Source organism: Quercus robur, chromosome 10 (genome assembly GCF_932294415.1).
Source record: "Quercus robur chromosome 10, dhQueRobu3.1, whole genome shotgun sequence".
Taxonomy (NCBI): Eukaryota; Viridiplantae; Streptophyta; class Magnoliopsida; order Fagales; family Fagaceae; genus Quercus; species Quercus robur.
Genome location: NC_065543.1, coordinates 50957626 through 50985553, shown reverse-complemented (window position 1 = coordinate 50985553; position 27928 = coordinate 50957626). Strand labels below are relative to the sequence as shown.

Genomic DNA, 27928 nt, shown 5'->3' with positions numbered 1-27928 from the left:
AATTCCCAAGACTTTTTAAATAAAAATTTGTGAATAATGTTTTAAGTTGCCACGTACTTAAAAGAATTTTACTCCAGATTTATTTAAAGAAAAACTTTATCAATGCATGGGTTGATGAAATAGAAAGAGTTAAAGAGATAACGGTGTGGTAAAAAAGAGAGTTATTTTGTCTCTAAAGCCCAAGCATGAAACATGGAAATGTTGACATATCGTGCACTATAATCAAGGGTGTGAAAGTGTTCTTGGCTTGTTTTTCTCTTTATGAAAGGGTGACTATTGGACTTTCAAAATCTTTGGGAAAGGAGGAAACCAGGCTTTGAGGAAGGAAAAAGATTAAATAAATGTTGTACAAATAATGGTTTTAAAAATCGGCTCGAACCTGTCAAACTTTTTACATTATACTTTATGGTCTAATTTTCTTATTAATAAAAATCTTTCATATTGAACTAGAGTCATGTGCATAATATATATGTAAAAACAAAACAAAAAAATAAAAAGTAGCAAAGTTTTAAGAAATGCAATAAAATTCAAACCATTTGATAATACTTTTTATATTTTTTAGGAAATACATATAAAAAAAATACTTTAGGTGTCTAAACTCTAAAGACTAGTATTTATAAATTTTTTTATAAAAATTTAGTACATCTACAAGCTTAAGTATAGTTGTTCAAAAAAAAAAAGCTTAAGTATAGGTGTTCAAAAAAAAAAAAGCTTAAGTATAGCATTTATTTTTGCTAAGCTCCTATTGAGCCATTTCAACCTACCATTTTGGTCTATTCAGTCCACTGAGGTCTTATTCGGTCCATTAGGTCTTATTAAGTCCAATTTGGTCTTATTCTGTCCTACTCGGTCTACTTTAGTTCTATTCCGCCCACTTTGGTCTTATTCGGTCTACATAGGCCCACTGTGGTCTTATTCAGTCCATTCGGTTCTATTCGGTCCTATTTGGTCTACTTCGGTTCTATCAGTCTACATTGGTTTTATTCAGTCCAATTTGGTCATATTCGGTCCACTTTGGTCTTATTCAGTCCTTTCGGTTTTATTCGGTCAACATTGGTCTTATTCCGTCCTATTTGGTCCATTCTGTTCTACTCAGTTCACTATGGTTCTATTCGGTCAATTCAGTCCACTTTGGTCTTATTCAGTCCATTCTAGTTCTATTCAGTCCTGTATGGTCCACTTTGGTCCTATTCAGTTTATTCCATCCTATTCGGTCTATTCCGTCCACTTTGGTTCTATTTGGTCCATTTTAATTCTATTCAGTCCTATATGGTACACTTTGGTCCTATTCAGTATATTCGGTCTAGTTTGGTCCTATTCGATCCATGTTGGTGCTATTCGGTCCTATTATGTCCACTTTGGTCCATTTAATGTATTCGTTCCATTTTTGTACACTTACATAATGAGATGAGACATGTTTGAGTTAAGAGCACCTATTCTAAATTCAAATTTATTAAAAATATATATATATAGATCTCAACCAAATAAAGGATTTTCTTTTCTCTCTCCTTTTTTCCTCTCCTACTTTTCTTTCCTTCTATCTTCTCTCTAACTCTAACCAAAACATAGAAGTAGAGAACAACTCAAATTTGGAATTCCTAATTTCTTTAGTCCAAACAATTCTCATATACTTGGCTAATACGATAGGTAATACCAATTGATTTATCATCACTTGTGAGTTGTAAAATCTTGTCCTCATTTGGATGGAATATTTCTTAGAAAAATCCATATCATAAAATAAAAATAAAAAAATTCAAATATACAACATAGCAATGCAAGCAAGCCACATATATTATCACAATACTTGTTCACAATAAATTAAGATAACAAGTTATGATTATCTTTTTCACACGAATTCACCATGAAAATCATTTTATTATATAAAAATCACACATTATTTGATTCCAATATTGTAAAAATTATATATATATATATATATATATATATGTATATAAAATTTTGTATCATTAGATTTTATTGTATATATAATCAAATTTGATAAACACAAACATTCATAAGAGAGGCATATTGTGATTGGTATATGATTAAAGTAAATTTGGTAATTTTATATAAAAAAGATATTATATTAATCACAACATACCATTTTTCATATTGTAAAATAGGTCTAGCTTACCCTTTTTTTTAATTAAACATCTTCTTTTGTTTTAATAAAAAATCGTCACATCACCCACTAACCCTTAAAATTAGTGTGTTTGTTAGCATTGTTTTTACTTTATGAATCACAAAATGAAGTAGGGCTATGCAACGAACCCGCCAACCCACCAAAATTAACCCGACTTAACCCAACTCACTAGGTTGGGTCGGTTTTCAGGGGTTGGTGGGTTGGGTTGGGCCATGAATATGTTTTTAACAGTGGGTCGAGTTGGGTTTGGGTCATGAGATTTACAAACGCACCTAACTCGACCCAACCCACCTATATTTAATATATATTTATGTAGGGACACGATTTATAACGACCCATGAATGACGCTGGGCTCGTTTGTAAAGGGCCCGAACAATATGATTTGTAGAGAGTGGGTTTGGAAAGGCCTACCCTTGGGCGCTGGGTATCGGTCTGGTCCTGGTTTCATGAGAGCTTATACAAAGACAGGTTTGGACTGTATAGCTAAGCCTTACATCGATGTAGTTCAAAAGGTCTGACTCCTCGGAATTAGTCTGAGGAGCATTATATTCTCACCATTCTTCCTCCTTTTTCTCCTCCTTTTTCCGGGGCCTCCCCCCCCCCCCCCTTTTCTTTTAGCTCTCTTTTCCCTTTTATACTAGTATTCACTTCCCCTTCTTCATCTACGTGTCAGTTTCTCCTTATTTGGGGTAATTACTCGCCCTATCAATTCATACGTCAGAGTGGTTGGGAAAAGCTGGATAGCATGGTATGGAGTATGGGCTTGTCAGGCACTGGACTCCACATTATGGTGTTGGCAGCTTTCTCGTTTGTACTGCTCTTGTACTGAGTTTGTCCTTTTCCCACAGACGTTTTGTGAGGTGTTGAGCGTGGGATCGTCCTCGGCCACATTCTTGGGCCGTTAAGGGGCTTTCGTCATACATCCTCGGCAGTAGGCTCCTCAGCTTGGGCTTTGGGCTCTTAATGTGAAATGGGCTGGGATTTCAAATTTCAGGCCCCACAATTTAAATTTAAAAATATATATTAAAAAATATATTATATAATTTTGTTATTTATTTTTTTCTCCTCTTTCTAAATAAAATTCAAACCCTAAGTTTTTCTCATAAAGTTTGTATTTGTTTGGTGTTATGTTCATGATTATTTGGTTATAAATTTAGGGTACGTTTGGTACACTATAATGATTATTACATGAGAATAGGAATAAGTATTACAAGGAATACATTAAGTTGGAATGTAATAAGTATTACTATTCATTAGTTTGATGACTATATAGGAATAGAATCCTGAATATGCATCCATAATTTAGTAGAGTATAAAAAGAATGTGTAATTAAATCATTTCTAAGTCAAATTTCATAAAATACACTTATTTTAGGGTGTTCAAAATAAAACTAATAATTAACAAGAAGGAAAATTTATTTTCTTTCCTTTTGAAGATGTGGCAACTAATGGCTTTTTAGGAAATTTTTTAAAAAAGTTATTACATAAAGTAAAGGAATAGATATTCAGTACTTTTGATAAGAAATAGTTATTCCTCATTTTGAAGAATAGCTATTCGTAAGGAATAACTATTCATTGTAATAAAAACATAACCAAACAACCGAATAATTATGCTATAAGAATATCTATTACATTACAGCGTCTATTATAGTTTACCAAACGTGACCTTACTCTTACTTGTGGTGGTGTTGTTTTAATGCTTAATTTAATAATAATAATTAAAAAAAAAAAATTTGTCTAACCATGGATCCAACCCGATCCACGTGGGTTGAGTTGATCTCCTATAATGGGTTAAATTGGGTTAGGTTGAGTTGAATTTTTTTTTAACTCACCATAACGGGTTTGGTTAAAAACACTTCTCTATCCAACTTAACCCGATCTACGATCAACCCCTAAAATGAAGGACAAAATAAGATAGGGGTACTCAAGTAATTTTGGGTCCTTATAATATGTAAATGCACTCGAGTTGTTGAAGAGAGAGAAAAGATGGAAGCTCAGGTAGTGTTCGGTAGAGCAAGTCCACCATGCCTCTCATCATCTCTTCTAAGCTCACAAACTCGGAGAACTTGTTGCAGCTTATCCTACACTCACTGCCATATCCAACGCACCAAACACCACCTCCACTTAGCTGCATTCCACTCAAAGCCCCATCTTTTCTCATATTCCCCATCTCGTCCCCATGCCAAAACCCTCTCTCACAAAACCCATATCTTCTTGCCCCACTTGGTTGCTTCCATGGTTTGCTTCTCTCCCTCTTTATTTTCAAATTTTTACCTCAATTATCGAAAACCCATTTGAGTTTTCTCTCATTTTATTCGGTATTTGCAAAGTTTATTAGAACCCCATTTGAAAATTTTGTACTTTTTTTTGTTGTTGTCTTTCTTGGTGTCATTGTGTGTGCAGGAACAAGTTGAAGAGACTTATATAATGGTGAAACCTGATGCTGTGCAACGTGGACTTGTAAGCTTTACTTTAATTTGCTTGCAATTCTTAACAATCCTATGTCAAATTTGGTTGCTGAGAAAGCATAGGGGAAAAGTCTAAGACTTTACATTATTCATTACCTTAGAAGACAAAAATCTCTAATAGATTGAGGCATTGAGCCCAACTGCTTGTCTTGCTTGCGGGAAATTAATAGTTTCCTGGGAATTTTCGGCATTCTTTGTTGCCATGTAGGGTTTAAGCAGTTATATTGTATAAAAGAGCTTCCTTTTCTTTTAATTGTTTTCTCCTGGCATGAATTTGTATATTTGGATTGAGTTACTATAGGTTGGAGAGATTATTTCAAGGTTTGAGAAGAAGGGATTTAAATTGACTGGCTTGAAGCTCTTCGAGTGCCCAAAAGAATTAGCAGAGGTTTGTGACGTTTGTCATTGTATTTACTTTATTAATTTATATGGAGAAACCCTAATTCAGTATTTCCGTATCGTTATTGAGAAATTGAGTTTCAATTGTGATGTGAAGTTGTTGAAGAGGTTTTGCATATGCTGCTTCATTTAATTGCTAAGGAAGTAATAGGCCATGTAAAAAACTTGGTGTAGTATGACCAGCTTTCATATTAATTTCCATGCTTTCGGGAAATTCAACAGGACAGCAATTTAATTTACCAATTTATGACTATGGTTGTAACTAGTGTTAATTGATGTCTGTTTGATGGTTACTTGAACATTGATTTTTACATCCTCTTTAAGATGCCTAAATTATTATGCGTATGATGTTTGTTTTTATGGTTACAGGAGCATTATAAGGATCTCAAGTCTAAATCATTCTTCCCTAAGCTGATTGATTACATTACTTCTGGTCCAGTTGTGTGCATGGTATAATTTTTCTTTCTCCACCCCCCCCCCCCCCCCCCTTTCTTCTCCCAATGAATCTGAAATATTTGAAAGTTTCAAGACTGATCATAAGTTATCTTTGCAAGGCTTGGGAGGGTGTTGGTGTTGTTGCATCTGCACGGAAGCTTATAGGGTCTACAGATCCTCTTCAAGCTGACCCTGGCACAATAAGAGGAGACCTTGCTGTTCAAACCGGAAGGTTAGAGGCTTTAGTCTTTGGTGCTTGACTAGTTTAATGTGTAAATTAATCACAAAGAATTGGAAAAGAATTGTTGTTTTTCATTACAGCAAATTACTTTTCTAGAGACAAGGTCTTATGATGAAAACTTTTGGCAGGAATGTGGTTCATGGAAGTGACAGCCCTGAGAATGGCAAGCGTGAAATAGGTAAAATATCATGTTATGCTTAACGGTCATTTTCACACTTAGTAATCACGTAATGCTTTGATAGACATGTACTGTGTATTTGAACTCTTTCCTGTCTCTCTCTCTCACACACACAATTTGCATCTCTGCAGCTCTTTGGTTCAAAGAAGGTGAACTATGTCAGTGGACACCAGCTCAGGCACCATGGCTTAGGGAGTGAGCTTTCACTTAGTTCTCATTTCTACAACCTGTGCATTTTTTAAGAAACTCTTCTTTGCACCTGTACTTCTAGTGTCAAATGATTCATTTGTGACTCAAAACAATTTATGGAATTTCCATGTTACAGCTGAGACCATGCAGAAAATTTCATCATACTTCATTTTTGTGGGTGTTTCTGATATTTGTCACTCGTGAAGTTGACACCAGAAGTTAAAAAAGTTTTTTTTTTGCTCCTACCTTGTAGGAAATATTGCTATTGTGTACAATAAAGGATCCTAATGAACGATCATTTTTGTCCATGTTAGTGTCCTTACAAATCCTGTGAATCAATCTGGCACTTGAGACCTATTGATTTCTACTATGGGGTATTGCACAAAGCTGCATCAAACTGAGTGCCATCAATAAGAACAATGCATTGTGCGGCTTGGAATTATTGCATTCTGTTTCTGTACTTCCGTATGATGAATTTACTTCAATTTGGCAGCCCAAGTTTATTGAACCAATCGGTTATCTTAGCCTTCTTAGGTACAATTCTTGCAAACCCAAGTTTGTTGAAATCAATTGATCATCCACGCGAACAGAGCAACTATACCATTTGTTGACTGAATTTACCATGCCAATCAAATGATTATCCAAATTTGAATAGAGCAACTATAGATTTCTTTTTTTTTTTTTTGGGGGGGGGGGGGGGGGTGTTGGTGGGGCGGGTAAGCAACTATAGAATTGACATAAATAGTCACTCAGCAGATATACTTACATAACCACATGAGGGTCCATCTTGGCAATCAAATTTAGGTCCCTTGGGATAATTTATCATCATTAGTCTATTTTACTTCCATGATTAGTTAGGGCTCGCAAGTGCAATCACTGTCCATACACCACTTAAACCCCTACATTGCATAATGGCATGGGACCACGGGCATTTATAGGACTTGCTACTACTTGAACCCACAATTCTTAGACTGGCAAGCATGATAGTTACAAGGACTTCCTAACACTAAACCACCTCTGCAAGTGGTATTTTACCAAAAAAACAAAAACACGTACTTTTTTAAAAAAGTGAGACTTCAAAAATAAATAAAAACTAATATAAGCTGGATTTTTAAGCTTATTCAAATTCACACATCAACGCAATCCTTTTTTCAGTCTTCTTATTCCATCTCTCCTAGTAGTTTCACTCATACAGCCTCTAATCCAAAGGTTGAGTTTTGCCTTTAACTGCAAACTTTAAACTCATTTGTGATTGTATTTCAACCTACTTCTTGGAGAAGGGCGTGCTTACTAGAAAACATGGGTTTAGACATCACACATACGGATTACAATATTCTCCCCACACACACACCCAGAAAAAGTGAGAGCCTAATGCTCAAGGCTGAACAGTACGTAGGCAATAACACTGAAACTTTGATAGCTGACTTTCTTTTCCATGCATTACAACATTTCCCCATACATGGGCATTGAAACAACATCAGAAACAATTGACTTCAAAGTAAATGAACTTATAAAACAGCCAAGTGAGCCTAAATTAAGCGCATCCCAGTTCAGATCTTACATTCTGCAGAGCTAAAGAGGTTACACATTCCTGATCCATCTGCTGTTCCATGCTTTTAAGAGATTGATGACAATCACTTGAATTTGTCCAAGAACTTTCAGAACAACCATCCTCTATTGGCATCGCGTCCTCGCAGGATGAGCTTACAACTTGTCGATGAGAATCCTTAAATTTAGAAAAGAGGTAAAGAACCGAAACATTCCTGTTCTGTTGCTGTTTCTTGCTGCCCAAACAAGGAGAATCAATTGAACCCGGCAAAACACTACCAGAGGAACATTCTGTATCTATTGCCATTGCCCCCTCATTAGGGGAACCCACAATGTCTTGAGAACATTTTTCAGAACAACCTGCATTTATCTTCATCACCCCAGCACAAGAGGAGCATGAAGCAGAATCAGTTTCTATCTGCGGCCCTGTCTGCTCGGAGTGTGAACTTAGCTCACGTTGAGAGCCTAATTTAAGCTTCATGAGTGTAACCTCTGCAACAAAAAGGAATCAAATTTAATTCAAATACCATTCAACCCTTCTGCACAAGCTTCCAACACTAATTAACACTATCTAACATTGCTAACGCTAAAGTTGAAGTCTGCACTATGTATAGCTTTAAATCTCAATTGAAACAAATTTATGTTCATAGAGCACACTTGATCACAAACATCCCCATATTATAAACAAGAACAACCTCTATGTAAGAAACTGATCAATATTTACCTGACAATTCTGAAAATCATTAAGCATGTTACAATTTATACACACATGAACTCAAAGGGGGTATGCATAGGCTGGGTTGGATTGAATTCGAGATAATTTTAATCCCCAACTTTGCCACCCTGGGTTTAGAAATCTCTAATCCAACCAACCTAACCCAATCCCATTTCCCATAGAGGCAAATTGAGTTGGGTTTAGTCATCAAGCTTAATAAAAAAATTTGCATTTTCAATCAACTATTTAAAAGTCTATTATTTAATAAAATAATTACAATTTATACAATTGGGTCTAATTCTAATACTCCAATTTCATCACAAGTATTTCTCAAAACATCAAAATAACAAATTTAAACAAATAAATCCCAAAATACAAAACAAATCAACCTGTCAAATTTTGGGTCAGTTTTGAAATTTTGGCTGACCCGAATCCTGACCCAACCCGAGCTTTAAACCAAATAGATAAATAAAAAAGTTCCAACCCATCAGCTTACGGATAATGTTTTCAACAAGGAACTTGAAAACATTATTAGTCGAATGAAAATATCGAACGAGGCTATCGAAATTTACTTTTTTTTTTTTTAAATACAACAAACAAGGATCTAATGTAAATGGTTGTGAAACATATATTTCATGAACCAATCAATAATCCTAGTATTCTACTAGAGAGAGAAAGTACCATAAATGGAGAGAGGATCGTCTCTGAAAATCTTGGAAGTTGGTCTCTCTAACTCCAAGCTGTCTAGTGACGAAGTCGAAGCTCCTCTGATTTTCCCAAACATCTCTCTCTCTCTCTCTCTCTAATCTGAGGTTTGAAAATGAGAAATTTTTTGTCTCTTATTATTAATCTGAGTGACGCGGGAGTTTCATCAAAGAATAGCGGGAATCGTACTCTATACACTTTTTGTTTTGACCTTGTTTTTTGTTGGAACTGATATAGTGGATGGGCCGGGTTTATGTTCACTCATGGACTCATGGCCCAATTACCAACTCACTCAAGTAGGCCCTACTCAGGCCCACTTGACAATATTTCTACTTTTTGAAAAATGTACTCAACACTCTTTTCCCATTTAGTTTATTTGAGTTTAAATTCATGGGAGATATTTTTTTTTTTTATAAAAGAAAATTTATTTCAAAGACAATACAGTAAATCCTATTTACTCAAAAAAAAATGGATTTTTAAGGGTAAACAAATAATTTTCTAGTGTGGGAGTATTACAATTTTTCAAATTGTAAATTGTTTACACAATAATACAAACTTTTTCGTTTAATGTTTTTGGCCACATGAATAATGTAATTAATGTACCTTGTAGAGTCCAAAAGTCTAGTAGTTTAGTGGCATTGTTTGCTTCTTCTTCCTTTTTTTTTTTTTTTTACGAGGAGAACCGAAGTTCAAACCTACCCTCTCTTATTGTTGTGTGTATGTGTTTGTGTATATATATACATATACAATTCATAGTTAAGATCCAAATACATTCAACATTATTCAAACATTTATCCTTGTTCCAACTTCAAAGAAATTATTTTGTACAAGCATTTTAGTAAGAATGAGCAAGGGATCCATATATATCCCACCTTTATATAGTTATATAAGAGGAGGGTGTAGTACACCAGATACATTGAATAATTTCACTAAACTTTGACATAGTCAGACGCTCAACTATCAAGTATCAACCTAACTATTGGGCCCCAGCCCATTCCACTAACATTCAGCATTGTTCTAATTTTTGGGCCTATTGGGTTCCCAGGGCTTGATAATATTTTTATTTAAGAGCTACTCTTAACTTTAACATACCTTATACCATTTGGGTTAAAGTCCAAGTGATTGTTTACATACCGATAAATCCAACATTCTGAAAAACAAAAAATAGAAAGGCTGATTGATTGGATGGCCCCAAAAAAGGGGCCTTGTAAGTGGGTTTTATTTGGGCGAAGCCCAATAGTGAAAGCTTCTAACCAAGCAAGGCCATTAAAGTGGTTACCCTCATCAATTACAAGCTTCTTCTCCTACTGCTCAGTTTGGGTGCTGAAAATGACTGTTTTGATTACATTTTTTTTTTCATACTTTAGCTTTTTGGAATTATATACATTCTAAATACAATTATACTTTTTCCCAGGCCAATGAAAATATGTCATACCAAACTAAAACTAAAGAATCCACCAAGATAAGAATGCTTTATAATGAAAAAATGTTGTTGTCAACCTCATTCAATCATATTCAGGTGAGTGTGTTTGGGAAAAGCCTTTTTGCTTCCTTTTTTTTTTTTTTTTTTTTTTGGGTCACACATTTAACATAAAAGTTACCAAAAAGTATATATATTTTAATAAACACTATGCATAAGCTACTGCAAATAAGTTGTTTCTAACGCACTAGCTACACTGAGTACATGTTCATTAGTCGCCTTGGAATTATATAAACAGAATGGCCCCTAAATAAATTATAATTATAATGTTGTAAGGAGCAAAACATATCTGTTAGGTAAAACTTGGAACAAGCTATGGTCTGTTTCATTCGGACTATGGGCAAGTAGGGGAGGTGGCTTTCCAAGCTTGAGTTTGACATGGACTCAATAGCTTCAATCAACTGGTTCACAGTACTTTGTTGGATTACACTCATGATGTCAATGGGAAAAAGTAATAATAATTGTGAAAAGCCAATAGAGAACTTTTACAACTTGAAACTGTATCTGAAGGCATTATACAAGAGCTTGTGGTGATCATAAATGATGTCAAATAACTGAATATATACAACAAATGGATCAAACTTCCTTCTTTTTTCTCCTTTTTCTAAGTAAGAGGTTTGAATGTTTGATTAGTACATTAGCAAACAAGAAACATAAAAAGCTCCAAACTAATTTATGCCTACTCTTCAAAAAAATCTTCTTGATAAACCACGTCTACGAACTCTACTCTTCATATCCTTACCTGAAATAATACCAATCAAGAAAGTTAGGCATGAACACAAAAGTTAGATATAGATTTAGGCTAGGTGAAATTATTCAGTGCGCTTGGTGTGCTATACCCTTTTCTCACATATCGGTGGGCCCCACCTGTAGGTCTTACAAATGTAGTCCACCCTAATGTGAAAGGGAGGCGCAGTACACCGGTTTATAGAATAATTTCTCAAAGACTGGAGGCATTGAGAGTTTGAGACACATCCCTCGCAGAAAAATGATTCCACTTTAGGTATAGTATGTACTCCACAATATAAAAGAAAACCACTTCTAAGTGTTGGAACACTTGTGCATTTGGTAGCGTTTAAAGGTAAGATAAAATATGATTTTAAACAGCAGAAGACATCATATAGCATGAGAAAGTAGATACACACAAGCAATGGCAAGAAAATGCAAAAGACCTCGTTTAGCAAGAGAAAGTGAATGCATGTAAAAGCAATCTTAATTATCTCTTTGCCATGCAATATCACAATGCCCCTATTTTCTTAAAACTTAAAAGAGTTAAGAAGGGTCACCTTTTAACCTGCCGGCACTATACAAAGCTTCTTCTGCAATGGATCTCCACTGTTCTGCACAAGAGTAGTTGATTCCTAGACCAACACTAAGCCCTCTCAAGAGATGCACCGTCCGAAGTACAGAAAATAGCTCCTCAGGAAAAGCCTAACATAGCCAAGTCCCAATAAGGAAGCAATATGTAATTCAGCAGAAGAAAATATAACAGCATAAGGTAGGTACCCACATCAAACTTCCTACTTGTTCCCCTAATGTCCAGAGTCCAAGCCCACTCTTTCAAGTAAATTATTTTGGATGATCATTTTATTCTCTCTCCCAGACCCCTTTGACATGGGAATTTTGTGTACCAAGTACAAACATTTTGTATTATTATTTAGAACCAACATATTGCCATCAAAGTTGATATATTCAAATAAAAAACTATAGGAACTCATGGGAAATGAAAGTAACAGTATCTTCTATATCCTATTTCACATATCCTCAATATTGTAATGAAAATACAGCATTTCATTTGTTTAATTTCTCAAAGTGAATATCTTTGAACATATCTATTCATTCATTTATGCATTTTGGCGTGCCAAATTAATAATAAAAACTTCCCTATGCATTTTTTAAAATTTGGTACCCTTGGTAGATCAGAAGAACTTCATATGAAACATAACTAATCCCCTATTCCACATCAGTGGAATTGAATTCCCTGTTAATAAACTTTCGGTCGCGGAGGAAACCCTTCCAAGACTTGTTTCAAATGCTACATAATATTACAGTAGAGAGGTTTTACTTCAGTCTGGTTTACAAATGCAACTAAACATTTGAAATAATATGGGAAAACCAGTACATAAACATCTAAGCAAAAATTATATGTATGTGCGTCTAGCGGAATTGTCCACAAAGTAAGCAAATTTAATAGTTGATGATTCTAAAGCATACCAGAACAGCAATCTTTTTAATTGAAGATTCTTCCGAGAAAGGTTGCAGCATCACCACTCCAGGGGGTAGTTTTGTATCAAACATCGTCTGTGCCAACCTCAGCAATTCCTGTTGTTCGTTTTCGCAATGGCTTAAGGTATCAATTCCCAGCTCCCTATGAAATAGGAGAAATCAATTTGATACAAATATTAACAGTCAAAACCAATAAACCTCAAAAAATTCTGGGACATCATCAGAACTTCTCAAACCAAGCCATATTTCAGATAAAATTATATTGGATACATAAATGTGACCTGCATTTTACCAAATCTACTAGTCAGTTAAAATATAGCAATAAACAAAGAGAGCATCAAATCTCTTTTTTTTTTTCTTCTTCCATTTGAATCTCCATGATAGTTCTTGGCAAACCAACAGGCAATTCATTAGAAGCGAAGGACCAAATTGACTTATAGGCAATGATTAGTACCTGTAGCTCTCTGCAGCTCTTATAGGGTCATCATCAGCAATGGCAAGAACAAGATTAGCATAACCAAGCCTCAAATTCTCTGGGAGATCCTTCGCTTGCCCATAGTCTAGCAAGGCAACCTGTTGTGGGAAAAAGAAAAGACACAAGTAGAGCTTATAAGTTGGTCTGGCATGCAAATCTAACATTACAAAACCACAGGTTTAATTAGTATTCCGTCTCTTCATATCATGCAACCTATAATTTAAGCTATTCATTTAAAAGAGAATTGTAAGCAGCATTCAAATAATAAAATGCACAAATAAAATCTAAAAATAAAAAAGAAATAAACCTTAAAAAAACAGATATTGATTGCCCAATTACCTCTGAACCTTTACAGATAAGTATATTTCCCGGATGGGGATCAGCATGGAAGAAACCACTCTTCAGAATCATTTGCCCATATGCTAGTGTCAAACTTTCAAGGATTTTCCTACAGTTACAGAAAGTTTAATATAAGTATCCTGCACCATTTTTTTTAGAAGATAATATCTACTACATTATTAGAAAGGCAACCAGAAAAGGGGATTCATTACTCTGTGATTGTAAAGAATTACAACAGAGCAAATTTTATCTAAAAATATATAATAAATCTAAAGAACCAGAAAACTGATTTCAGGAAAATATTGGTAACAAATTTAGAGAAAAAAATCTAGCAAGAAATATCCAAGGAATTAAGGAGTGACTAAAAAGGCCAGCGAGCAATTTTTTTAAAAAAATTGTATGCCACCAAGGTATAAAGAAACCTAGAAGTAACTTTACCAGAGAAATAAGGGATTTAAAGAGAGTTACACTTTTATTATTTTTTGAAAAAAAATGGAATTTAATGTCTCCATGTTTAAATGAAGGACTCAAAAGTAAATAAATATTAGTAAAAATAAGATAAAACTTTATGTGCATGTAACAGCTACTTATATAAACAAAATATGGCAAAAGTATCCCATACTCTCAGGGATAGTCTAGACGCTTACTGCTTTGCCGCTGCTGCAATCTTACCACCAGGATTTATTCCTCGTTTTGCTATTTCATCACCAAGATTAAGGATTGGAACTCCATCCATATATTCCATCACTAAGACCCTCCTAACCAAACAAAGAAATACTTGATTAACAAAAGGTTTGTCAAATGAAATATAGCACCAGAAATGCAGCAGTACAAAAAATTGACAAAGTGAACTTGCAAAATGCAGCATTGGGACAAAGGTATTGTGATTTTTAGCTTGAAACAAGTTTAAGCCTTTTCTATGGATAAATAAGTGTTTTTTTTTTACATAAGATGTTTCTCAATTGAAACAACCTTATACTAACTTTCAAAATAAAAATAATAAACAGTCTCATGCTATCAAAATAACCTATAATCATCTTAATCCATGTTTGCAAGTCCTGACCACATAAAAATGGGGTGTGGCATTACGTACCTGCTGACCATATCCCGTATCACTCGTGGCACCAAAACAGGACTCTTTTTGTTATTCTCATATAGGAAACGTCGAATCTTTTCCATAGCATTAGCCTCCCTGATGAAGTCAAATTCATATCCAATCTGAATGGCATAACCAAAAAAGAATAAGTATCCAGTATGCAGTATGCAGTAATCTGAATGGTCATGCAGAAAGAAGCACTATATCTATTTAATTTTAATCTGAAAAGAATTACAGTTATAGCATAAATTCAAGTATTCAACAAATAGAATTTAAGTCATCCACAACTAAGAACCACACTCAACAACTAACGTCTAATCTTTTCAAGACACTATCATCCTCAGGTGTAGAGCAAAAAATCAAACCAATATCAGAACGAGAGAGAGAGAGAGAGAGAGGAAAAAAGAAAAGGAAAATGGTAATCTACATTCTATGACAAAAAGAAATACAGAAATAATATGCACCTGTGTCTCCATTTCCTTGGTTATTGAGTACAGATCAAATTTGACATCTGTCTTTTGTATGTACAAAGCAAAAGCTTGTAAATTACGAATATCTGTCATCATCAGATCCTGGATTCCTGGATGTTGCACCTATTATATGCCACAAAAAGTTAAATTAGTGCAGAAATATGGAGCCGCAAAGTAGTCCACTTTCCCTCACCTTGACAGCAACATCATTCTTATCACCTCTCAATCTTGCTCGATGTACCTAATTTGAGCAGAAAACACAAATAAGGTGCAAAGTCACGAGTCTTTACAAGCATCATTCCAATATGATTCACTTCCTGCTGAAGAGCCATCTTGACAGCAAGTGAAATGTGAAAAAAGAGAATAAAATGGATTGCAACAGTGAAGGATTGGAAATTCTAGACAAGCCACATTGAATTCAATTTGGAGCCGAATTAAATTCGACATCAGAATGACGAGAAAGAATTTATGAAAATATATAAGTTTTGGAGAGAGACTAAAATTAAAGAAAAAACATAGGGTGTTTCAAACTCCAACTAGAAGTTACAAAGAGTGCCTTGTCAATGTAATCAAGGCAGCTCAATTCTTTCGGTATTTTATAATAAGATCAGATATATGGTACTAAAGTTGGTTTAGACCATGGAGAAACAGTATCACTTCATTTTTTAATAAAGTCATGTTCATTTTGACTCACCCGCTCTTCAATTCCAAATTCATAGACCAAATAACTAGCTAAGAATATTAACATTTGAATTCAAAGTGCTTCCCCCTTTACATCAATTATCAGCTGCCATGATTGGAACATTAATCATTTCCTTTGAAAAGTAATGGTGTGAATAACACAGATATATTTCTCTCTATGGGAGTGTCAATTGTCTGAGTAGGTACCTGGGCAATTGAGGCAGAACCAAGAGGATCCATTTCAAATCTTTCAAACATTTCGCCAATACTTTTTCCCAACTCCTTCTCCAGCATAAGTTGAATGTCACCAAAGGGGGTTGCGGGAGCCCGATCACATAGGGTCACAAGCCTTTTCACCCATGCTGCTGGGGCCAAGTCAGGCTTCCCAATAATTTGAGCAACCTGATTTGAACAACATATCCAATATATACAAGTAAAGCCTAGAAAACAAAATATAAATCCAGACTCATCAATTATCTGTAAAATTCTCCAAAACTCTTATCATAATAGCAACCACAAACCAAAACCCCAATTGGATAATAAATAGAGATGGAAATGCTCATAATCTTAAGGAAAAAACATTAAAAAAAATACCATAAACCAATGGTTTGTTTGGATTAAGAAAATGAAAGAGAAGGATTTGGATTTCAATCTTTAGTTTAAATGACTTGAATATAGTATGAAATGATAGAATTTTTACAACTAATACCTATCAAAAAAGAATTTTTTCTATTGATTAAATTTATGGAGGGATTTGAGCTTTGTTTATATGTAGATTTCAAATAACTAGGTGTAGGATGTCATTTCAAATCTATTAATATCAAATGTTTTTCTTTGAGCAAAATCTCCTAAGATTACATCATAATGTGTTGTAAATTTATATCAAACAATTTATACTAGCATTTGTTCTTCAAATTCCCTTTATTTCAAATCCTCAAATCCAAAAGCAACCCAAATGAATTCAAGCTGTCCACTTTCCCCCTCCATGACTTCAAGTTACAAATTCAATAATGAAATCCCATTAGGCACCTTAAGATATTTCATCAACATAAAAGTAAAATCCTAAGCAGGGCAAAAATTCAGACACTGAATTGACAAGTACCTGATACATATCGAGCTAGAAATGCAAAAAGGCTAAAACTCCATTTTAATTAGACCATTACTTCAACATAATTCAATATAAGAAGCACAAAAACAAATACCCAATTGAAATTAGATGAGAAAGTTTCATATACCTTAAGGAAAAATCCACCAAGGTCAGAGCACATAGAATATATCTTCTGAGCCGCAACTTCATGCTGTCTTTCCCACATTGCCTCTTGCTTTTGCACATCCTTCACAAAACTCACTCTAACTTGAAACACCTAAGCAATTCCAACCAAAACCAAAATAAACCCAATCGAAATTCTTAAAGAAAGACACCAACTTTACATGAATAGAGAAAAAAGACACAAAACTTTACACATATACAAAGAGAGAGAGAGAGAGAGAGAGACCTTGTAGCCAGTGTAGATATCAACAGCTCGTACCCAGAACTGAAAGGAGCGATTCCAAGGTCTGAAATGGGTGGACAGCTTTTCTTGAATATCCTTGAAATCCACAGGAGGCAGCATAGTGCTTTATTTCCCTGTTGCGTTGTGAAATCTGTGTCTGTGTGTGTGTATGTGTTAGAGAGAGGCTCTTATAACTTATAGGTTGTCTGTGTCTGAAATTTATGACACAAATACTAATAGTGTGTGACACACAAAGAGTCAAATCACCAGTGCATGGTTTGGATGAGAGCAGTTTGAGAGGGAAGGAGAGAATATCTGTTTCCTACTTTATACAATGAGATGCGACTGGCTGGGAAACCAAACTGTAGTGCTTTTTTTTTTTCTTTTTTTTTTTCGTGGGTTTTACTGATATGTGTTGGGCATACATTAGTCAATTATTTTAGAAAATTTTTTTGTGAAAAAACTAAAAAATTACTAACTTTTATTTATAGTATTTTCAATTTTTTATAAAATGTTTTCAAAATAGATTACACACATTAACCAAAACCTTTTTTTTTTATATATCAATTACTAGAAGTAGTGCTATATATATATATATATATATATATATATATATTGAAAGAATTTTTACCTTTCATATTCAACAAACTCAAAGTCTCTATATTTTTTAGGGTTGTGTTAACGGACATCTTGCGGTGTCCACTAACAGCAACTTTTGACATTTTTTTTTTGTCTTTTTTTGCAATTTTATGTCATTTTTTTTTATGTCATTTTTTTTAGTGTGAGGCCAACTTTATAGAGATAAAAAAATATTAAAATAACCAAAATGACTAGTTTTATGTCCTTTTATTTTATTTATTAAATGAGACTCACTTTAATTCAACCTGCCTATTTTTTTTTTTTTGTCATTTTTTTTTTCTTGATAGGTGATGCCATGATGGATCTGAATTAGAGTGGCATTACCATGGTAGCCTAGTGCGGGCACGCCGCAACCAGGCATGGTATACTTGCGTGCACCTTCTCAAGGCTAAGGCAGCTCTCATGGGCCCGCAACTAAGGCCTTGGCAACCTGTGAGCAAGTTGCTTTAGCCATAATAAATTATATCAATAATTACAAAAGAATATTCTGAAATAAATTGCATTAATAATTATAAACAAAATGTTTTATATTTTATATTTGTTTAGGAAAAAAAAAAAAATATATATATATATATATATATATATGTATACTGTTATATTTGAAGGCAGAGAAGTCTGAGCTCACTGAAATGTGAAAAGCGTGAAGAATCTGGGTATATATATTGCTTGGATCGTAAGGCTTGTGTGCCCAAAAGAAAGCCCCTTGTCAGTTGAATCGGACAAATTTTTTTTCTTTAGTCTTTTTCTTTCTTTCTTTTTCTTTATGCTTCTTACTTTCTTTTGCTTTACACTTTGTTGCTTGTACGTCCAAGCCATCATTTTTGCCGTTCTTTGGTCTTTACTCTTTACCCTTTTTTCAGGTCAATGACAAATTAGGTTTTACCAACGTGTGTTTTTTGGGCAAACTATTTTAAGAAATTATTTATAAAAATAAATAAATAAGTAATTAACTGTTTTGATAGTTATTTCAATTTTTTATAAAAAAATTTTCAAAATGGATAATTAATATATACCCTAAAGACATTCATTAATCGGTCCCAAATAAATATCTCGTAGCATTACTATTTAATATTTACTAACAATAGTAATTACCCCAAAAAAATAGTGATTTTAAAAAAATAAATAAATAAATAAGGAAAAAAAATAGTAGTGGATTCGGAATTATGTCCCTATCTAGTGCAAACTTCAACTAAATAAATGAAATTTAAAAGCATGATTGGAGCTCTTTTTTTACAGTAATTTTTTATTTGAAATTAATAATTTGTTATATTTATTCTCCATAATTTTTTATAGTCTAAAAGTATTGCAGGATTGCTTGGTTGCCACTTACCATGCTATCTTCTTTCTCAAAAAAAAAAAAAAACCAAAACAAAACAAAACAAAAACAAAAACAAAAACTTACCATGCTATCAAAATTTATAATTTAATTAATGACAATACTTTAAAAATATGTACTGTAGGGTCACGTCCCGCGACGAACCGCAGTAGTGTTGGGTTCGCACTTGAATGGGCCCAAACAATATCATTTGTAGAGAGTGGATTCGAAAGGCTAGGCCTCAGTTACCCAGCGGTGGTTTTTGTGGTGTTCATATGTGATTAAAGTGCCTTCACCCTTGAAGTCTTTCTCCTGGAGGTGGACTGGAAGCCCTTCCTTTTTGGCCAGCCTTCCCAGCCCCCCTCTCTAAATTACTTATTTTTTCTTTTATACTAGCCTGCATTCACTTTCCTTCGTCCACGTGTAGGGTCACCCTTTCCAACACTAATACTTGTCCCATCAGTCCAAGACAAAAGTTGTAGGGAGTGGTTGATAAAGCTAAAGTATACGGCTCTGTTAGGTGCAGAGCTAGGTATGGGGAAGGTAGTAAGGGCAGCCTTTCCTGGATATTTTAGATTTTCTTTCAAGTTTGTCCCTATACCGTTTTTGCCCTTCTTCTTGGTGGAGCTTTGGGTCAGCCGAGGACTGTACTGTCCTCAGCTGCTTCTCCGGGCCAATTTATGCTTCACGTTATTGAGTTTGGATTGTAACCCTCTTCGGCTTGGGCTTTAGGGCTCCCCATGAATAAATGGGCTCGGCCCATAAATCGTTGGGCCTCACAATAGCCCCTCAAAACCCTGCTGTCCGAATTCCTGGTTGGAGAGGAGGGTTTTGATGATACCGAGCCTTTATTATAGCTCATTTAATTCAGCCCTTGACTGACGCTGGCGACTCTTCACTTGCCCAGGGAATGTACCGGTCTACAAGATATTCCCCTTGATTTGCGCACGATGCGTTTATGCCGTTTGGTTATCTGAAGCGCGCCTTTAATATCTTCCCTTTACGAGACCTCCCAGGTTCAACGGTTTTTGATGACGTGGGGGAATGAAACGGGCGTATTCATGTTTGCAGATTTCCTTGGAGATCTGAACTCATTAAGTACTCTTTTCTTCGTCCCTTATATAAAGAGAAGAAACAAGAATTGTTTCTCCCACAGATGAATTCCTTTAATCCCACCAAAATTTGAAACCCTTAGATTCCTTCCGGAGTTTACTCTTATTCTCCGGTTATACCTTAACCTGAAACATACTCACCGTAGTAATAAGCAATGAAAAAACTATTCCCCTCCCAGAAACACCATGTCCTAACGAAGCTCGAAATGGCTCGATCAGGGTAAGGATGGCGGAGACTCAAGATTTGTCTCGCCTTTCTTTCAGCCAAAATCCGAAGCAGGGGCTCGTCGCGTCACATTTTTGGCGTGACTGAGCCGAGGACACACATCATCAGTACTACCCGCTCTTTCATGAGCATATCTAATATGGCGCCAGTGTGTTAGGAGTCAGGACTGGGGCAGGGACTAAGTACCCCTGCTTCTTCCTCTCTTCGTTCACTGGCGCCTCCTTCCGCCTCTCTTTCTTCCTTCTCATCTTTTCCCTCTTCTTCTCCTCCTTCTTTTACTCATGTCCTCCATCTTCTTCATTCATCTCCTCCATCTTCCTCATTCATCTCCTCCATCCTCTTCTTCCTTGTCCTTCATTTTCTTCTTCCTTCTCCTTCAACTTTTTCTAAAGAAAGTTCTTCTCTCAATAGGAGCAATACTGAGGCAGAGATTGGAGAGACTTTGAAGACGAGTTTAAAAGACACCTGACTGTTTACTTATCTGTATTACGAATATTATTGTTGCTTCGGCAGTTTACCTTTTGTATAGGCTTGTTTAAGCCCCTCTTTGTACGTTGTAAAAATTTTTCATATTAATAAAAATTGTTGTTATTTTACTTCGCATGTTCTGTTTCTATATTTTTACAAGTTTACAAGCGCTGCTCGGCACAATAATATAGCATTTGAATCAATGACAACTAAGGCCGAAATACTTGCTAATAAAAAGATGTCACCATAACTTTAATAGCATTATTTGACACAGCAATGCCTATCTGTGAATAACGATACTTACCTAAAACAATGCCGACATTAGAACTGGATGCTCTATGCGGTGTAGGAAGTAATCATCCGAAGACATATCCCTCGCAAGAATGAACAGCCTCCATAGGCTACCAAATAGTGGGGCGCCTCGCCATCATCCTAACACTTTGATCGGCCTTAACATTTTACAGTATTTGAGCCGAGGGCTTTCCCCGTCCGAGTAGTGGGCGTCCCAATAGGTTTGAGTCCGAGGACTTCACAACGCCTTGGTTCTGTCCAAAACCTAGTTTTGTTATCTAGGTAGGTGGTTTCCCCATGGGCTTGAGTCTGAAGGCTGTGGTTCAGTTTCTTCTTTTCCTCAGGTATTTCGCGAGGTGCCGAGCAGGAGGTTGTCCTCGGCAACAGCTATTCCTCGGCGTGGGCCATTGTCCCTAGGCCCCCATGCAGAACGGGCCTGAGCCGCGAATTCACTAGGCCCACAACTTAAAGGGTATTTAGGTAGTTTTTGGTCACGCAGTACTTTTTAGCGTCCCAATGTTCGAGGTGCACCTTCCCGAGACTCCTTTAATCCCATGGTTGCAGGTGGCGTTGGAGATTGAGCCAGAACCATCTTGTCTGTAGCGTTCCTTGGGACGCCGCGTGAATTAAATGACACCACCTTATCTCTTTAAATAAATAGGAGAGAAAGTTGTTTCACCTACGCACCAATTCTTCAGCTTCCTCCCAAATCACAACTCCCATATCCAGTGCTATCCCCCCTTAGCATAACATGTTTGAGGCGAGGGTTGGGGGGAAGAAACTCTCTCCGCCACAGAGGCGTCGTGTCCTCCTGAGACTCAGAATAGTGAGGTACGGGCAAAGGAAGCATAAATTCAAGAGAATACTCCGCTTCGACAGAGGGGAAAGGGTGTTTCTCCCTCTTCTAGTCAAAATCCGAAGCAGGTTCTGTTCATGCCAGAATTTTGGTGTGTCAGAAGAAAGATTCTCCGCCATCATCGTCTTTGCCCTGTCGCAGGCAAATTTTTGGTGAAGGCTTCTCAACTTCCGACTCCCTGCACCTTTCCTTCAGCGGTGTGAGGCTCAAGTTGGGTTTCTTTTACTGCCTGAGTTATGGGCATGTAAAAGCATTGAGGAAGAACAAGGTCTTGGAGCAGTAGCCAACCTCTCCTCTGATCCACTTCCTCGGCTTTATCTTATTCTCTTGTATCTTTCTTTCTTTTTGGTTATGTAGTGAGCTCTGACATAAGCTGATTCCAGCTTTTCATTGTACGCTGTACTGTTTCTTTGTTTTAGTAAAAATGGAATTTTATTTACTTGTTTTGAATACTATTCTTTTGGCAACACCACTTTGTGAATGGGTGTGCTCCATGTGTTTGTTTCTCCTCGGCGATATTTAAAGCAAGAACCCTTGAAACACAATCCAACTAATTCTAATTTGCCGACACTACCAGGCATAATAATAACAATTCACAGTAAGTGGAACTTAGGAAACTAACCGAGATAATGGTTGAACGTTCTGTAATAAGTGCGAGAATACTGTTTGAGAACGACAAATTCTAAATAATTCATCCGAGGGAGTGACCGAGCATTGAATGACTTCGTTTATGCTTTTGGAAACATGTTGCTCCATTCCGTACTAGTCCCTTTGGTGTTGAGGATCCGAGGGCAAACTAGAGAATCCATGTAGTTCAGGAATTAACCCAATTGTTAATGGAGAGTTTTCCTCGGGGAGATTCTAAGGTCCACGTAACGTAGTTTTTACTTTTAAGTAGTTGGTTTCCCCAGAGGCTTGGGTCCGAGGACCATACAAGGCCTTGGTTCTGTCCAAAACTTGTATTCTCTTTGTAAGTAGTTGGTTTCCCCAGAGGCTTGGGTCCGAGGACCATACAAGGCCTTGGTTCTGTCCAAAACTTGTATTCTCTTTGTAAGTAGTTGGTTTCCCCAGAGGCTTGGGTCCGAAGACCATACAAGGCCTTGGTTCTGTCCAAAACTTGTATTCTCTTTGTAAGTAGTTGGTTTCCCCAGAGGCTTGGGTCCGAGGACCATACAAGGCCTTGGTTCTGTCCAAAACTTGTATTCTCTTTTTAAGTAGTTGGTTTCCCCAGAGACTTGGGTCCGAGGACCATACAAGGCCTTGGTTCTGTCCAAAACTTGTATTCTCTTTGTAAGTAGTTGGTTTCCCCAGAGGCTTGGGTCCGAGGACCATACAAGGCCTTGGTTCTGTCCAAAACTTGTATTCTCTTTGTAAGTAGTTGGTTTCCCCAGAGGCTTGGGTCCGAGGACCATACAAGGCCTTGGTTCTGTCCAAAACTTGTATTCTCTTTGTAAGTAGTTGGTTTCCCCAAAGGCTTGGGTCCGAGGACCATACAAGGCCTTGGTTCTGTCCAAAACTTGTATTCTCTTTTTAAGTAGTTGGTTTCCCCAGAGGCTTGGGTCCGAGGACCATACAAGGCCTTAGTTATGTCCAAAACTTGTATTCTCTTTGTAAGTAGTTGGTTTCCCCAGAGACTTGGGTCCGAGGACCATACAAGGCCTTGGTTCTGTCCAAAACTTGTATTCTCTTTGTAAGTAGTTGGTTTCCCCAAAGGCTTGGGTCCGAGGACCATACAAGGCCTTGGTTCTGTCCAAAACTTGTATTCTCTTTGTAAGTAGTTGGTTTCCCCAGAGGCTTGGGTCCGAGGACCATACAAGGCCTTGGTTCTGTCCAAAACTTGTATTCTGTTTCTTAATTTATCTACTTCCTGAAGGTTAGCTCCTCGAATAAGGTGGGGGAAACTAGCTTGATGTTTAAAGCCCCTAGACTTGCCATGCCACTGGCATTACGAGGCGTAGCCCCTAGTAGGAAATTGTGTCAGAATAGCAACAATGTGTCGCCGGTCGTAAAGGCATCGTCGTAGACCCTTGTTCGACAGAAACTCAACTCCACCGCCGCTCGAGCTAAGGCGCAAGCCTTCCCCACAGACGGCGCCAATTGTAGGGTCACGTCCCGCGACGAACCGCAGTAGTGTTGGGTTCGCACGTGAATGGGCCCAAACAATATCATTTGTAGAGAGTGGATTCGAAAGGCTAGGCCTCAGTTACCCAGCGGTGGTTTTTGTGGTGTTCATATGTGATTAAAGTGCCTTCACCCTTGGAGTCTTTCTCCTGGAGGTGGACTGGAAGCCCTTCCTTTTTGGCCAGCCTTCCCAGCCCCCCTCTCTAGATTACTTATTTTTTCTTTTATACTAGCCTGCATTCACTTTCCTTCGTCCACGTGTAGGGTCACCCTTTCCAACACTGATACTTGTCCCATCAGTCCAAGACAAAAGTCATAGGGAGTGGTTGATAAAGCTAAAGCATACGGCTCTGTTAGGTGCAGAGCTAGGTATAAGGAAGGTAGTAAGGGCAGCCTTTCCTGGATATTTTAGATTTTCTTTCAAGTTTGTCCCTATACCGTTTTTGCCCTTCTTCTTGGTGGAGCTTTGGGTCAGCCGAGGACTGTACTGTCCTCGGCTGCTTCTCCGGGCCAATTTATGCTTCACGTTATTGAGTTTGGATTGTAACCCTCTTCGGCTTGGGCTTTAGGGCTCCCCATGAATAAATGGGCTCGGCCCATAAATCGTTGGGCCCCACATGTACAATTTCATGTTTTAATTTTCTAAAAAGGAAATATGATATAAATCTTGGTCTAAACTTATCACTACTTAAACCAATATATATCTACTAAATCTGTTATTCAAAATTAAATAATATTGCACCACAATCTTTTCTTATACCACCTTATTTTCCCTCCTATTCTTTGTTTTTTATTTTTCTATTTTTGTCTCTCTTGTTTTATACTTTTACATATGACACCTTATTAAGGGAATGCAGAAAATACTCCAAAAAAAAAAAAAAAAAAAAAAAAAAAAAAAAAAAAAAAAACCTTATCCTATGTTTGGATGAAAGAAGATAAAGAGAGAAACATGAAAAGGAAAATGATTGGAATGGCGTACCATCCACTCTACTCTCCCCTCATTTCTCTCTAATCCAATGGAGTTTTTGGGACAATCTCCATAGTAGCAAAAAATAAAAATAGAAATGGTGGCCTTTTATTTACCACATATAAAATGAGAAAAGCATATTTTTCTTTATCTTTTTATTTATCTGTCCATAAATTTTATAAATGACTAAATTTGTTTACAAACTAGTCTGTAGATAATGGGACAATGGCTATAAGCTCCCACTAAACAAAATAACATTGTTACATAATTTTTATGTCAAATTTTGTTCAAATCATATATTTTTACTATTTGATTCGTAAACTTTTTTTTTTTATAATATTTTTTCCCATATAAAGTAATAAACATTTTATAAAAAAAATAGTGAGTACTTTGCACCTACTCAATAGTCACTACCAAGCAGCCCCACCAATAATTAGCATAGATTAAAAAATATGCTAGCAAGGTGGATGATATCATATGGAATTATAGCTGGAAGACACACCAGCCCTGATAGAAGCACAGCTATAGAAAGATGTAGCAGCCAAACCTAGACCTAGAAATGAATTCCATGAATTATGTTAGAATTTTCTTAATGAAAAGTGTTCTTTCCATCAATTTTTTTAAAATACAGCTGTGGAGGTTGGTGTGAGAAAAAAAAATGAATTCCATGAATTATGATAGAATTTTTTTAATTATAATTATTAAAAAGGGATAATTACAGTAAACCCACCCGTGGTTAGGCCCGTTTACACTGTGCCTACCCGTGGTTCAAAACTTATCACTTTGCCCACCTGAGGTGCCTTCCGTTAGGGATCTGTTACCCACCTCTCTGTTTGCCGTTAGAAAAACACATTTTTAAAGAAAAACAAACATAACAAAGATCAAAAAGTTAGGACTTTTTATTGCTTAAGAACTTCTTTGAGAACAAAATACAGGAATAGCACAGATCAAATGCTATTCCTGATTAAAAGTGATATCATTGAGCATTTGTTTTTTTATAAATCTCTCCAACTTTTATTCAAACCAAACCAAACCCAAAAAAAAAAAAATTTCAAATCCCAGAAAACACAAGCCACAAATCCAGAAAAAAATCATATCTCGCCGGCGCGATCTCGCCTTCGTGAGATCGCGCTGGATCGAGATCGCGATCGACGGCGCGATCTCGCGAAGCGTCAATTGCAATCTCGATCCGACGCGATCTCGCGAAGGCGAGATCGCGACGTTGATCCATGAGCCCAACTCCATGGCAGCGGCGCACACGCTAAAGGTGATGAAGCTGACGACGGGGATGTTGAATTTTTGGAAGACCTCTTTGGTCCACCCGATCTGGAAGTTGACGATGGTGCAGATGATGGGAGGTTGGGATTGAGAGCGGTTGGTGGTGATATAGGCTTGGAGTTCGAGGGCAGATTGCTGGTGGGTCGGATTAGATCTAGGGCGCATAGGAGGACCCGAGATGAGTGGGTTTTGAGAGAAGGAAGAGGAAATATGAGTGGTGGTGGTGCCAGAGATGGAGGGAATGACGAGGGTAGTGTGGAAATTACGGGAGGAAAGGTGGGTGCAAAGCTCCATGCAAGGGTGAAGGATTGAATACATGTTTGAATAACCAATGGACAAGAGAATAGCAATACTGTTGGTTTGTGTTTTGTTCTAAAAGAAGTTCTTAAGCAAAAAAAAAAATCCTAACTTTTTGATCTTTGTTATGTTTGTTTTTCTCTAAAAATGTGTTTTTCTAACGGCAAAGGGAGAGGTGGGTAACAGATCTCTAACGGAAGGCACCTCAGGTGGGCAAAGTGATAAATTTTAAACCACGGGTAGGTAAAGTGTAAACGGGCCAAACCTCAAGTGGGTTTGCTGTAATTATCCCTATTAAAAATATAAACCTTTCTTATTTTTGGGTATATATAATCATGCTTTCATGAGATTATCAAAATAATGATACTATAAGAGGTAGATAAAGATAGAAAAATGGACAGCCCAAGTTTATACATAAATATAGTTAAAAATTCTGCTACATAAAACTACCAAGTGAGGTAAAAAATAGAAAAATGGACAGCCCAAGTTTATACATAAATGTAGTTAAAAATTCTGCTACATAAAACTACCAAGTAAGGTTTGGTAACTCTCTCATCAAAAAAAAAGTTTGGTTTTTAGACAAAGTTTTGACATATATTTGCAGTGTCGGTTTCAACTACCATTTTGAGTTTATGGCCTGTTTGGAAGTTTAAAAAAGGAGGAGGAGTAGAGTAGAGGGGAAAGTAATTCAATTACCTTGTTTTGAAGTTTTTTTAAGGAATGAGGGAGAGAAGTTTGGAGGGGTTTCAACTACCTCTAACCCCTCATTTTTAATTTCCCCAAATTGGAGAGATTTCGAGGGAGAGTAGAGTAGATAAATTTTTCAATTTACCATTTCTAAATTAATAATAGACCAATGTTGCAAGTCCATTTTCAAATAGGAGTAAATTTGTCTATTTTAATCATTTCCTCTCATTTCCATCCTAATTTTTAAAACATCCAAACAAGAGGAATGACTAATTACTCCCTTCCCCTTTACTAATTTTAAAAATATCCAAACAAGATGGAGGGAAACTATTCCTCTCTACTCTCCCCACCCCACTACTCTCCTCCCCCTAAAACTTCCAAACAGGCAGTT

At 36.4% G+C, this 27928-nt stretch overlaps 3 protein-coding genes across 3 annotated transcripts; 1 reads left to right on the top strand and 2 right to left on the bottom strand.

Moving 5' to 3' along the window:
• Positions 1 to 4098: 4098 nt before the first annotated feature.
• Positions 4099 to 6221, top strand: LOC126702600 (nucleoside diphosphate kinase 2, chloroplastic). Its single transcript, XM_050401344.1, has 7 exons — positions 4099 to 4380; positions 4546 to 4602; positions 4912 to 4998; positions 5379 to 5459; positions 5564 to 5676; positions 5814 to 5863; positions 5995 to 6221. Exons 1-7 carry the CDS (start codon positions 4129 to 4131, stop codon positions 6060 to 6062), a joined length of 708 nt encoding a protein of 235 aa, XP_050257301.1. The 5' UTR covers positions 4099 to 4128; the 3' UTR covers positions 6063 to 6221.
• A 1224-nt stretch (positions 6222 to 7445) lies between these two features.
• LOC126703213 (uncharacterized) lies at positions 7446 to 9194 on the bottom strand. Its single transcript, XM_050402170.1, has 2 exons — positions 8997 to 9194; positions 7446 to 8092 (listed from the first exon to the last, which is right to left on the bottom strand). The coding sequence occupies exons 1-2, from the start codon at positions 9097 to 9099 to the stop codon at positions 7587 to 7589; spliced, it is 609 nt and encodes a 202-aa protein (XP_050258127.1). The 5' UTR covers positions 9100 to 9194; the 3' UTR covers positions 7446 to 7586.
• Positions 9195 to 10938: 1744 nt separating this feature from the next.
• On the bottom strand, positions 10939 to 17608 carry LOC126702083 (uncharacterized). The gene is made up of 12 exons (XM_050400698.1): positions 17284 to 17608; positions 17023 to 17151; positions 15995 to 16189; positions 15300 to 15347; positions 15101 to 15229; positions 14634 to 14758; positions 14188 to 14298; positions 13541 to 13649; positions 13181 to 13299; positions 12715 to 12868; positions 11787 to 11931; positions 10939 to 11242 (listed from the first exon to the last, which is right to left on the bottom strand). Exons 1-12 carry the CDS (start codon positions 17398 to 17400, stop codon positions 11187 to 11189), a joined length of 1437 nt encoding a protein of 478 aa, XP_050256655.1. The 5' UTR covers positions 17401 to 17608; the 3' UTR covers positions 10939 to 11186.
• Positions 17609 to 27928: the final 10320 nt, after the last annotated feature.